At 42.2% G+C, this 13,257-nt stretch overlaps 1 protein-coding gene across 1 annotated transcript; it reads left to right on the top strand.

Moving 5' to 3' along the window:
- Positions 1–4,024: 4,024 nt before the first annotated feature.
- Positions 4,025–5,064, top strand: TMEM74 (transmembrane protein 74). Its single transcript, XM_055432688.2, has one exon. It carries the CDS (start codon positions 4,031–4,033, stop codon positions 4,946–4,948), a length of 918 nt encoding a protein of 305 aa, XP_055288663.2. The 5' UTR covers positions 4,025–4,030; the 3' UTR covers positions 4,949–5,064.
- Positions 5,065–13,257: the final 8,193 nt, after the last annotated feature.

Below are 13,257 nucleotides of genomic sequence, written 5' to 3'. Positions count from 1 at the left end.
AGAATCATCAGCCCCTGTCTCTCTCTCTCTCGCTGACGCTGACGCCGTTCATCCCAAGGATACCCTGGGCCATATCGAGGCAGGTCCCCGATAAAGGCTGCATATTGTCACTTTGCTTATTTAACTTATATGCAGAATACATGAGAAATTCTCGGCTGGATGAAGCACAAGCTGGAATCAAGATTGCCGGGAAAAATATTAACTTCAGATATGCAGATGACACCACACTTATGGTAGAAAGTGAAGAAAAACTAAAGAGCCTCTTGATGAAAGTGAAAAAGGAGAATGAAAAAGTTGGCTTAAAACTCAACATTCAGAAAACTAAGATCATGGCATCTGGTCCAATCACTTCATGGCAAATTGATGGAGTAACAACGGAAACAGTGACAGACTTTATTTTTTTGGGCTTCACAATCACTGCAGATGGTGACTACTGCCATGAAATTAAAAGACGCTTGCTCCTTGGAAGGAAAGCTGTGACCAACCTAGACAGGCTATTAAAAAGCAGAGACATTACTTTGCCAACAAAGGTCCATCTAGTCAAAGCTATGGTTTTTCCAGTGGTCATGTACGGATGTGAGAGTTGGACTGTAAAGAAAACTGAGCGCCGAAGAATTGATGCTTTTGAACTGTGGTGTTGGAGAAGACTCTTGAGAGTCCCTTGGACTGCAAGGAGATCCAACCAGCCTATTCTAAAGGAAATCAGTCCTGAAATTCATTGGAAGGACTGCTGCTGAAGCTCCAATACTTTGGCCACCTGATGAGAAGAACTGACTCACTAGAAAAGACCATGATACTAGGAAAGAATGAGGGCGGGAGGAGAAGGGGATGACAGAGTATGAGATGGTTGGATGGCATCACCAATTGGATGGACATGAGTTTGAGTAAACTCGGGGAGTTGGTAATGGACAGGGAATCCTGGTGCGCTGCAGTCCATGGGGTGGCAGTCCATGCCTGAGCGGCTGAACAGAACTGATTATTCAGACACTCGGCTAGGTACAGGGGAAGCAGAAATCAACAGGACAATCCCTTGCCTTCAATGGTCACATTTCTCCAGATTTTGTGGGGAAGGCAATGACTTTGGAATCAGATTTTTGAGCACAATATTAGAGATCGTTTATTGTCTTTTTTACCCTGGATGAGGTCTTAATTCCTCTGAGCCTCTTCCTTCATTTGTAAAATGAGAATTGATAAAATCTTGGAGGATTTGCTATGGCTTTTAAACAAAACTAAATATATATACTTCCTGGCACACAGTTGTAACTAAATACACACCCAGAATACTCAAATATTCTTTAATAACACGAAGACTAGGGGACCTTACTCTGAGTTTAGGAGCCATTGATTTGAGTTTAGGAGCCAGTGATTTCAGCGCGAGAGGGTGGGGGGTGGAGAGAGGCCGGGCGGCCGACCCAGACTACATCTCCCGGGATGCTCAGCAAGAGGGAGAGCCCCGCCCAGCCCCGCCCCGCGGGCCCCGCAGGCGCTGCCCACCCCACGAAGCGGGCGGCGCGCAGAGGCTACAAGTGCTGCGGCTGGTGAGCGGGGTACTTTCCAGAGGAGCAGATCTGGGACTAGCGCGCGGTGCTCTAGGCTCACTGGGTGGCCAAGGCAGGAGGTGAGTGGCGGAAAGTGGGACGGGGAGGAGGCGCTGGAGCGCGCGAGAGACCCCGAGCGCCTGGCGGAGCTGGGGAGCGCGTCCCCCGTCCCTGCCTAAGGTGCCTGCCTAGCCTTTGGGTATTTGGCGAACGCATCCCAACTCAGGGCACCACGGCGGACGTGGAGCTCACCCGGAATGGGTTGATTGAGTCCGTGGGGTACATCGATCGCTGCCCGGTGCTTGCGGCGCGCCCTTACAGCACAGCGCGCGCAGGACGGATCCCGAGGTCGCCTCCGCTAGACCAGCCTCGCCCGTGTCAGTTAGTTCCCATGCAGATATTAATGCTCTTAATTGCTGGCGGACGGACGAGGGAAAGTGCTGTCTCCACGTTCTGCGGATGCAGTTTTATTAACCGCGCTCTTAAACCAGAGAGGAGAGAGGGAGGAGGTTGAAGGAAAGAGCCTTTGGCTGGTCCCCTGGGATTATCCATTCTCCCCTGAGAATGGAAGCCCCGGATTACCAAGCTGCAAAGGAAATCGACTGTGCAGCTTGTTCCTATGGAACAAGCGGAGTCTCTCTTTTAAGAGATAGAGGCAGAAGAAGGGAATTAAGTGGAGATTTTTCTCTTTCTCTCTTTGTTATAGATTGGAAGTCCCGTAAGGGGCTCTGCCGATTTTTATCTAAAGTAATCCAATTTGATGGGCTAATTGTGCCAAAGGTTAATCAGCGCACCTAATGTTTGAGGGAACTGCGAGATATCTCATTTCAGTAATCGATCAAACCCGTTACCATTGCTTCCTTCACTGAGGGATCTCGCAGTGGAGGGTAGGGGTGAGGGGATCTATGTACTTACTAAATGAAAGCTCTGGTTCAGTTGTGGTTTTCCTGTATCTGATTTTTTGTTTGTTTTCCTGTTTTAGCTGCAAAGAAACTCAGATAATAGGAGGGTGTGTGTGTGTGTGTTTGTGTGTTTTAAACAAACTCTAATGTAGAGCATAAAACACGTGGATTTCCCCTCTCATATTTTAAATGAGTTGCCAGGTGGACTTCCCCTTCACCTTACCTGCCTTTCTGTGTAGGTTACCAGCCCTTGGAGCTGTGGATTTTGAAGCATAATAAACCTCTAAGACATGAGTTAAATCTGTTATTATCCTGGACCTGGAAGCAAAATAAAAGGGGACTTTACTCGAAACCTCTGTACTTGCTGATCGTAGAAAGTAAATTTTTATTCCTCATAAAGATTGCAGAGGCAGAAAAGGACAGGCAAATGGTTTTCTGCTCAACGCAAAATTTTCTCCCATGATGGTGCCTTGCTTTGGTGAGGTAGGGCAAAGTTCCAGAGGTAACCCTGTAAATAGTTTCATCCCTACTGACCTCAACAGAACTGTGACTCTGTGGGTTTATGATTTGTATTTTATTGTCAGTTTACTTCTAGACTGGGGTTTGTGAAGACTTCTAGACGGTTTATTTTCTGTACACATTTGTTAGCTAAGCGTGAAGAGGGAGAGGAACTCATACTCACTCAGACATGGAGTGCAGGGGTATCGGACCTTTACCTGAAGCTGGCAACTCTGTGTGTGTGTGTGTGTGTGTGTGTGTGTGTGTGTGTGTGTGTGTGTAGGAGTGGGCTAGCTCATTGTATTTTTCAGAGGTCATCCTATGAGGTGTGTGTCTATGTACTTTTGGGTCTAGAACATGCTGCCATCGTGTAGCAGTAAGCTGAGAATGGAATCACAATGAGCAGGGCTATGTGATTAAGGTCTCTGGGTGTACAACGTGTACCGTTAGGAGGGTGGCTTAATCAAGCCAGCCATCTTTCACCCACTTCAGAGCCACCCAGTCAAAATGCCGAGCTCCATAGAGCCCAACTGCTGGTGACATATTGATTGGTTCACCCATGGTGAGGCTCTAACGATGCTAATCTGTATTAGCATCTGTTCTGAACTACAGAGAGTGTAAACACGTATAATTTAACTGAATTATTGAGAAGTCTGTGCTTCCCCAAGTTCTTCAGAAAATCAGCAGCTCTGCTGAAAAAGGTCCTGCTTTTCTCATTTGTATCTCTGTGCAGGAAACCTGCCTTCTCGTTTGAGGGATCCTGTCACCGAAATGTGTGCTCCTTGGATAAATTTGGCTTGGTGATGGCAGTACTTTCTTCCCAGACACTGCCACTTCCTCCATGTACCTTTTTACCCTGACCTAAGTTTTGCCCTTTTCACACTTTCCTGCCACTAGGTAGCTTCTCCTTTCTCTTACCTATTTTAGGAGGAATTGGGGCTGAAGTGTTAAAACCTGTAGCTACAAAGGAGAAGAGGGCCTTAGGAACAGTACTCCTGGCGGTCTGGTCTTAGTTCCTGGTGGGTTCTTATCTAACTGTGTTGCTATTGGCAGACTCTCTGGAAGCTGCTGGGGGATGTCTGACTAGTTCGAATGGAGCTCCACTACCTTGTTAAGAAGAGCAGCCAGGCAGCCCCGTGTGATGCTGCTGATTGGAGTTCAAGAGGGCCTCCCGGGGACCAGGCAGGTGCAGTAGCCACCAGAGCTGCTCTCTGCTGCCAGAGACACTGTACCTCGAAGCCAAGAGCACTGGAGATGGAAACATCTAAACTTAGCCCTTCTCCAGCATCCCCTTCCCCCTCACTGCAAGACAGTGCTATTCACACAGACTTGTTGCCACCAGGACCTCTCAACTCAGGGAACAACCAGATAACAGCAGAACAGAAAGTCTGCAACTGCTGCAGCCAGGAATTAGAAACCTCTTTTACCTACGTGGACGAGAATGTCAACCTGGAGCAAAGGAGCAGGCGCTCCCCTTCAGCAAAAGGGAGTGATCACCTGGGAGACCTCGGCTGGGAAAATCCAAATGAGTGGTCCCACGAGTCTGCCATATCCCTGATTTCCGAGGATGAAGATGATACCAGCTCGGAAGCCACCTCGTCAGGGAAGTCAGTAGACTATGGTTTCATAAGCGCCATCTTGTTCTTGGTCACTGGCATCTTGCTGGTGATCATCTCCTACATTGTCCCGCGGGATGTGACTGTGGATCCCAATACCGTGGCGGCCCGGGAGATGGAACGCCTGGAGAAGGAGAGCGCGAGGCTGGGGGCTCACCTGGACCGCTGTGTGATTGCCGGACTCTGCCTGCTCACGCTTGGGGGGGTCGTTCTATCCTGCTTGCTGATGATGTCCATGTGGAAGGGGGAGCTATACCGTCGTGACAGGTTTGCCTCCTCCAAAGAGTCTGCGAAACTCTACGGTTCCTTCAACTTCAGGATGAAAACAAGCGCTAACGAAAACACCCTGGAACTGTCACTGGTGGAAGAAGATGCTCTTGCTGTACAGAGTTAATTCTGGTTGTGAACTTCTTGAGAGTCTGCCTTGGTATTTTATATGAACAAAACAAAGCAAAACACGTTTCTTAAAATTACTAGTGCAGTTTATTTGCCTGGCAAGGAAAGTTTGTTTCCCAAACCAACAGCCAGTGAGAGTTTTTGCTCTTGTATTTTTTATTTAGAAGAAAAGCCATGTAAGACGCATTAAGAAACCACAGCCAGCTACACTGGTCCTTCTAAAGAGCTGAGACTAATTAATCTGTAATGGCCACCTGCTTCTCCTATTAATACTTCTATAGCAAAATATTTCTAACAATTCAGTGTTAAAATGATTTCTTTTATGTGATACGGGATATTTTTCCTTAGACACTAGAAGGTATAGAACCAATTAGTAACCTGTTTTGTGAAAAAGAACGTAAGCACTAATCACATAAGGCTTACATTTAATTCTCAAAGGTGCTTATCCATTTTCTTACTCAAATTATTCTTTCTGTAATTTGGCTAAACATTAAAATACGGGGTTTTGAATTTGAATATTTTGAAGCTTGAAGATACTGATTACTAAAAAATGCAAAAACACATATGTTATATTCAAAATTATTCCTGTATTCAGAAGTGGCAATTAAGTCATTAGAATAAACTTTCTAATAAAATTATATAAATCAGCCAATCTGAATTTAACCCAGACTGGTTGTGCCAGATATTAGCCAGTGTCACATGCCTGTTTTCTAGATAAGTAAAATTAATTGCTGATATAAACCTCATTTTCTGTTTGTGATTTAGCCATCATATATGTTACACATGCTGAAGTCTTTCCTGGTTCTCACCCCAGAGAGGTAAGCGTAAGATGTTTTTATCCTATTTCCAGATACCTACACATCTAGGCAGGTTGAGTCATAATTGGCTCAGGCACGCTCCCAGGTTGTTGTTGTTTGGAGAAAACCTCCAATACAAGTGCAGCTAGACTTGTGAGGACTGTGCCTAGAAGCTGGTATCACTTGTTCTAGGTCAAGCAACAAGTCATTGCCCCAGGATGGCAGCAGTCCTTAAGCCCATAGCCAAAAATATAAAAAACTAAAATGAGACCAGAGAGACTGAACACACTGAATCCATGGGAATTGTACTTCTCACCCGAACCTACTTCCTGCTAACAATCATCTAAGGCATCATTCTGAGCACCTTATACCCAGACTCTCACACCTGTGAGATCTTGCCTCATAAATTCAGACTTACTTTATTAGAAGCACCATAAGCAAAACAGTAACCACTTTGCAAAACATACACCTGGAATCCCTGCTAACTCAGTGTCTCTGTGTGTTATGTTTCAAGAGGGGGATGGAGAATGCAGCCTCAGAAATATCTTCCTTTTTACAGCTCTTCTTCAAGGTGTTTTCAACCTCCCACTTCAGGAGTAGTTTCAGTTACTGTGTTACCAGGGTTGTTTGGGCCGTTCTTAAAGAGGACTAGAGCTGGGAATCAGGGTGGAGAGCAGGGGAGGGGAAAGAGAAAGTGATTTCTTTGTAGATTCCAAAGCCTGATTCTAATGTCTGAAGTTTTTGTTGTTATTGAAGACTGTGGAGTATGTGGGTGACTCTGGCTGGCAGAGTGTGTGAGTCAGGATATTTATGTGAATGAGCTCTTGTGGGTGTCAGGTTGATTTGATGAATTGGGTACACTGTGTTGGTAAGGGTTAAAGTGAAATGCAAAAGAGATCAGAGAATAATGAAAATAGTGAGGACAGATGTGTGAAAGAATTATTAGATTAAAATGTTAAATTATATGGATCTCAGAAGAAGCTAGATGTAACTGGATTACCTTATCCTTTATAAGAGACCGCTACTGATTTGAAAATAATTGGGATAATACAGACATGATTTCTATTTTCTATAGCTGGTTCTCTGCGCTTTTCGAAGAAACTTTGTTTTATTGTGACTCTCATGTGTTGAGGCCAGCTTTTCCCGGCAGTATAAATTTCTTATCCTGAAGGTTTATATATAATATAAATTGTCAGATTCTAGCCTGCTTGAGGATCTACAATGCATGATGTTGAGGCAGCAAGGGAATGATCTCTTTGGCTAAGTTAGTAGGTCTGAGCTCTGTGTTATTTTTTAAAAAATATACTGTACAAAGTACATGTTTATTCATAGACTCTAATTGGCATCCTCTGAGCTTTGTTTTTATTTATTGATGAATCAAGATTAGTCAAATTAGTCAAATTGCAGACTTAAACAATTAATGAGCAGCCTGAATTTCAGGTTGTGAAGGAAGACAAATTTGAGATTCAAACGTGAGAAAATTTTTCCAGTTCTGTAAAGCTGGTGATAAAGGAAAAAAGTCAAAGCTTTTCATTTGGAAGTATTTTATGATTCTTGAAGTGCTACCAAATTACATATAGTTCCAGTGTGATCTACAGGATATATATTCCTACACACACACACACACACACGCTTAGTTGCTCAGTTGTGTCTGACTCTTTGCAACCCTGTGTACTGTAGCCTGCCAGGTCCATGGGATTTTCCAGGCAAGAATACTGGAGTGAGTAGCCATTTCCTTCCCCAAGGGATCTTCCTGACCCGGGGATTGAACCCAGATCTCCTGCGTTGCAGGCAGATTCTTTACCATCTGAGTCACTAGGGAAGCCCTACATGTTTATATCCCAATTAGGAAAAAATATTCAGGGGAAAAAAGACAAATCAGAATATGTTTCTTCCTTTTCATCCTTAAATTAAATCCTTAAATTTTAAAATTGAAATATAGTAAGTATATGGTAGACTAAGTCCATAGAGTTGCAAAAAATTGCAAAGAATCAGACATGATTGAAGTGACAGCATGAACGCGTGCACATATATGGTAACTTATTTTACCACTATTTAAATCTGCTCATATATGGGTCATAAAGTAGGACACGACTGAGTGACTTCGTTTCGTTTTACATGAGGGCAGACCATTGCACCAAAAGGAAGCAATTCAGAACATCATCTGGGTGTCTCTAGGGCTGTGTTAACATGACTCAGATAACCACCTTCATCAGCTATGATTTCTCCAGGTGTTCAGCTGTGTAGCTCTAGTTTATCCTATCAGTGCCTGAATTCAAGACAAAGATTAATTGAATTTTAAGTGATGGTAACACAGGTAACAAAAGACCCTGAACTTTAGACATTGTTGTTTCCAATCTGATAAAGAGGGTTTGGGGCTCTAAATATATTTCTTTAGAAGTCCTTTGGCGAGATCAGGTTATCCTGTTATAGATAGTGAACAAAACATAGTTATGGTGTGGGTCTTGGATTCTTCGTGGAGATTTGTGACCCTCCGCCTGTCTCTTTAACATGGTGCTGGTTGTTACCTCTGAGAGCTTTTATTGCTAGACCTAGAGAAGCAAAACTATTTTTTCAGAGGTCCATAGTTTAGGTCTTTGACTTTTTACCAGGTTTTGGAAAACTAAAGTCACCTTCCTAGTCTTAAAAGAAGGCAACTCATTGTTCAGCACGGAGGCCTGAAGGGGTGAGTGCCAGAAAGAGAGCTGCTTTTCTCCATTACTGCTGGGATCTACAGGCTGCTAATGGCCAGTTTAACTGTCTTAATGACTTTAATAAAAACTGTTCCTTTTCAGAGCACCTTAAACTGTTTTGGCAGAGCTGAAGTGATTTCTTTGCAGTCTTGTGTGTCCTTTTCAGCCATCTGGAGCTCCATGTCATATGATGTACTGGACCTTTCATAGGAAGAATGTCTTTTCTCCAGGCTCCCATTTCATAGCTGATTCATAGTTTAGAGGATTACAGGACTACTTGGAACCATGAAATTCTTGGTGGCTGTGGGTACTTTTACCCACAAAATTGCCATGCTTCTTGAAGCTATACTGCCTAGCTACTTGCATTGATATCAATATCACATGCTTTACTGTCTGCTTAAAGACACCTGAGTCCATTCCTCCCATACTTATTTGTTTTAGGGACTCAAGCTGGCCCAGTACAGGCACATATCCTTCGATGCACCAATTTAGACAAAGACTGCCCTGCCAAGTTCATTTGTGCCTTCCATTTGCTGCCGGGTGTAAGGATAAGTGAGTGAGTGAGAATTATGTCAGTTGAATATCAGGAATTAAAGGTCTGAATCCAAGTGGTTCTACTTTTTGTTACTTCTTTGTAAGCAGGATCCTTTGAACATTTTATCCTTCATCTTTCACATGTGCAATGATAGGCGCATGCAAAACCTGGATTATTCATATAAAGTTAAAGAAAAATATTCTATATGTCTGTTAGGAGAAGGTTTTTCAGTCTGAAGGTTGTATTGCATTGCAGCAATAACTGCTACCGCAAAAACGTGGTCTGACTAAAGAGACTCACAACCTTCATCAGTGGTTCACCTGTTTAGCAAGATTTAATGCCACCAACTAGATTCCACTGTGACAAAGTAATAAGAGCCATACAGTTCTCTGTATTGGGGTTTAACCTTTTCCAGAATGGGGCATAAAGAATGACTATAATAAAAAAGAATTATAAGGAAGTCTAACTGGCTTTTCTCAGTATAAAATGTTTTGTAAAGAGAATTAACACTTCATCTTTTAGCTGATTTTCAGCTATATAATTTTATGGTCCATAGTTTTCTGTAGTCGGAGAAGGCAATGGCAAGCCACTCCAATACTCTTGCCTAGAAAATCCCATGGATGGAGGAGCCTGGTAGTCTGCAAGTCCATGGGATCGCTATGAGTCGGACACGACTGAGCGACTTCACTTTCACTTTTCACTTTCACACATTGGAGAAGGAAAAGGCAACCCACTCCAGTGTTCTTGCCTGGAGAATCCCAGGGACAGGGGAGCCTGGTAGGCTGCCGTCTATGGGGTCACACAGAGTCGGACACGACTGAAGTGACTTAGCAGCAGCAGCAGCAGTTTTCTGTAGTATTTCCTTCCAACTTGTACGGGCCTAAGTCTTGGGAAGTAATTTGCCTGACTCATTCAGTAGCACTGTAAAAAGTAAGATGCTATTTTAAATATGAAAAATTGATTTTAAAAATCCATGGGTTACCCTTAAGAGCATACCTCCCCATTGTTTCTGTTTTTAGTGTGCAAGTTTATGTACATTCAAGTCTATGTATTTATTAGGAGAATATTTATAATTATAAAACTGTAATATGTAAAGGTATTATTAGAATAATTTTCTTATGGGAAACTTGGCATGCCTAATGTTAACTTTAAGGACAAGAGAAGTCTTTCACACGTCATGAATGAAGAAGTTGGAATCAACCTCAGAATGAGATGCCATCATTATATGGATTCCTGCTTATTTGTTTTTTTTGGTTATTCAGCTTCGTGCAGATGTTTGACTTTTTTTACCCTCTCAATTTTAGGCTTACAAAAGCATGGCATATTTAGAAATTATTTTACCATGATTATTATTTTATTTTAAGGAAATATGGGTAGCAGACAGTATTTTCCTTTGCTTCATCTTAGCAGTTTTCCTGTGTTTCAGGAAGAGCCAGCCTTATCTTCCTACTGCCATCTTCACGCTTCCTTGCCAGACTCCAAATAAATGTCATACCAGAAAGCAAAGGCAGGTTATTACTGCAGTGTACTGAGAGTTTATGGTTCGCATCGTGCTTTTCATTTTCCTTTCTTGCCAAACAAGAAAAATAATTTGATATTGATTATGTGTTTTTTATATTATAAAAAGGGAAGTTATTCAGGTTCTAGACTTTTAATTAGAGCATTTGATGCCGTTTAAGTGTGTCATTATCATTTTAAAAATAAAACTATTAAGATGTTTTATTGTGTGTGTTAACTTTTATTTAAATCTGAATGTGTAATGTTGATTTTGTCTTTTCAAATTACATTTGAAATTATCAGTAAAAAAATTAAAAGTAGTATTTATCCTTGATTCAAGTAGAACATTCTTTTTGGTACCATATCATTGAACAAGGTAAACTATGCCTTATTTTTTTCTGCTTTATATGAAATAGTCTATGAATGCTATTTGGGTTTCTCCGGGAGAAATATCAATAACCTCAGATACGCAGATGACACCACCCTTATGGCAGAAAGTGAAGAGGAATTATAAAGCCTCTTGATGAAAGTGAAAGAGGAGAGTGAAGAAGTTGGCTTAAAGCTCAACATTCAGAAACCTAAGATCATGTCATCTGGTCCCATCACTTCATGGGAAATAGATGGGGAAACAGTGGAAACAGTGTCAGACTTTATTTTTGGGGGCTCCAAAATCACTGTGGATGCTGATTGCAGCCATGAAATTAAAAGACGCTTACTCCTTGGAAGGAAAGTTATGACCAACCTAGACAGCATATTAAAAAGCAGAGACATTACTTTGCCAACCAAGGTCCGTCTAGTCAAGGCTATGGATTTTCCCGTGGTCATGTATGGATGTGAGAGTTGGACTGTGAAGAAAGCTGAGTGCCAAAGAATTGATGCTTTTGAAGTGTGGTGTTGAAGAAGACTCTTGAGAGTCCCTTGTACTGCAAGGAGATCCAACCAGTCCATTCTAAAGGAGATCAGTCCTGGGTGTTCATTGGAAGGACTGATGCTAAAGCTGAAGCTCCAATACTTTGGCCACCTCATGCGAAGAGTTGACTCACTGGAAAAGACTCCAATGCTGGGAGGGATTGGGGGCAGGAGGCAAAGGGGACAACAGAGAATGAGATGGCTGGATGGGATCACCGACTCGATGGAGGTGAGTTTGAGTGAACTCTGGGAGTTGGTGATGGACAGGGAGGCTTGGCGTGCTGTGATTCATGGGGTCGCAAAGAGTCGGAGACGACTGAGAAACTGAACTGAACTGAAATTTTTCAGTATTGAACTTAGAGTATGAATTGTACAATGTGGAAAAAATACAGGAATAAATATTTTAAATACACTCATCCAGAAACATAGAAAGCTTTGAGGTGAGAAACAAATATTGGATTAGCTCATGCCCCTGCTTTTAATCATTTTTAATGTAATTTTGATCCCCATTTTCATTTGAGAGATAGATAATAATGTATGTAATGAAGTGGAATTTTATCTTTACTATATGTGAGTGCTGTCAAGGTTGAGAATCCTAAAGGGACAATTTGAAGTGAGGACCCATTTATTGCTCCACTCATTTGACACCAAATGGATCCAGATTCTTATCTACTATAAAAGAAGAAAATCTAGTATTTTTTCATACATATTTTTTGCTAGAAGACCTTTTTTGGTTAACCACTTCTGGTCATTCAGAATGAGCTGTTAATGGTGCTATAACTCCATGGACTCTTGCTACCTGACCCTCAGAGGTCAGCAGGGAGCCTCCCAGGGACCCAATCTGATAGCTTTCAAATGTTGCTGATTGTGCACTCAGAGGGAAAAAGAGAGTCAGAAAGGTCTCAAACAGGCATTGTACCTCTTCACAACGTGTTAGCCAGGACTAGCTACATAGTCCCACTTATGGTACGAAATGCATTTCTAGCATGTGCTCTGAAATGGCACACATCTGAGCCATTTCACCTGTAAAACAGGTATAAACTGTTTGCTTTGCAGGGCTCTAATGAAACTTAGAGAATGAGATGGCTGGATGGCATCACCAATTCGATGGACATGAGTTTGAGTGAACTCCGGGAGTTGGTGATGAACAGGGAGGCCTGGCGTGCTGTGTTTCATGAGGTCGCAAAGAGTTGGACACGACTGAGCGACTGAACTGAACTGAACTGAATGAAACTTAAGATAAACTAGGCAAAGTCTGAGAGAGAATCTCGTTAGGTGTTCTCTCACTGGAGCCACAATATCTTAGGTGTGCTGCTTTGGAACAGCAGAACCTGGGTTTTAGAAGTACTTGGGGATCATGATCATGAGCTGCTGACAAACTACTGTATTGGGTCATCATTATGATCATAAATAATCTCCTCCTCTTCTTTCCTCTCCTGTTCCTTTTCCCCTTCTCCTCTTTTTCCTCTTCTTAGCCCCCTCTTCTTATTTTTCTCTCCTCTTTCTTCCTTTACCATAATCATCAACTGTGTGGAAACCATTCATTTGCAGGTCTTTTAATATTTCACTATCATATATATGTCTGAGAAAGCAAATTCTATTTCCCTTCATGAGACAGAAAATCAGTCTGGAAAACTGTCTTTTGCTTAATTGTGAATAGCTCTAACCATCACATGCTATGTGGCAGAAAACTCAGACATCTCTTTGAATAGAAGAGTTTTGGCATAGGAAAGTCCAACAAAATCCTTTTATTTGGTTGACAAATATATATATTTTACATTCATAGTGTTAAAACTTAAATGATTCTATTCAGTGAGAACTCTGGCAAAAGTCTGTTCTTCACTGCCATTCATCCAGACCTGAGTGTATGTGTGTT

This window comes from Moschus berezovskii, chromosome 16 (genome assembly GCF_049115385.1).
Source record: "Moschus berezovskii isolate FMDL1 chromosome 16, NW_MosBer_1.0, whole genome shotgun sequence".
In the NCBI taxonomy this organism is placed as follows: domain Eukaryota; kingdom Metazoa; phylum Chordata; class Mammalia; order Artiodactyla; family Moschidae; genus Moschus; species Moschus berezovskii.
Note: the sequence above shows the minus strand (reverse complement) of the source record. Positions and strands in the feature narration are given on the sequence as shown.

What these genes read in the sequence shown, in the direction of transcription:
- TMEM74 (XM_055432688.2), top strand. Translation starts at nt 4,031, where the DNA reads ATGGAGCTCCACTACCTTGTTAAGAAGAGCAGCCAGGCAGCCCCGTGT.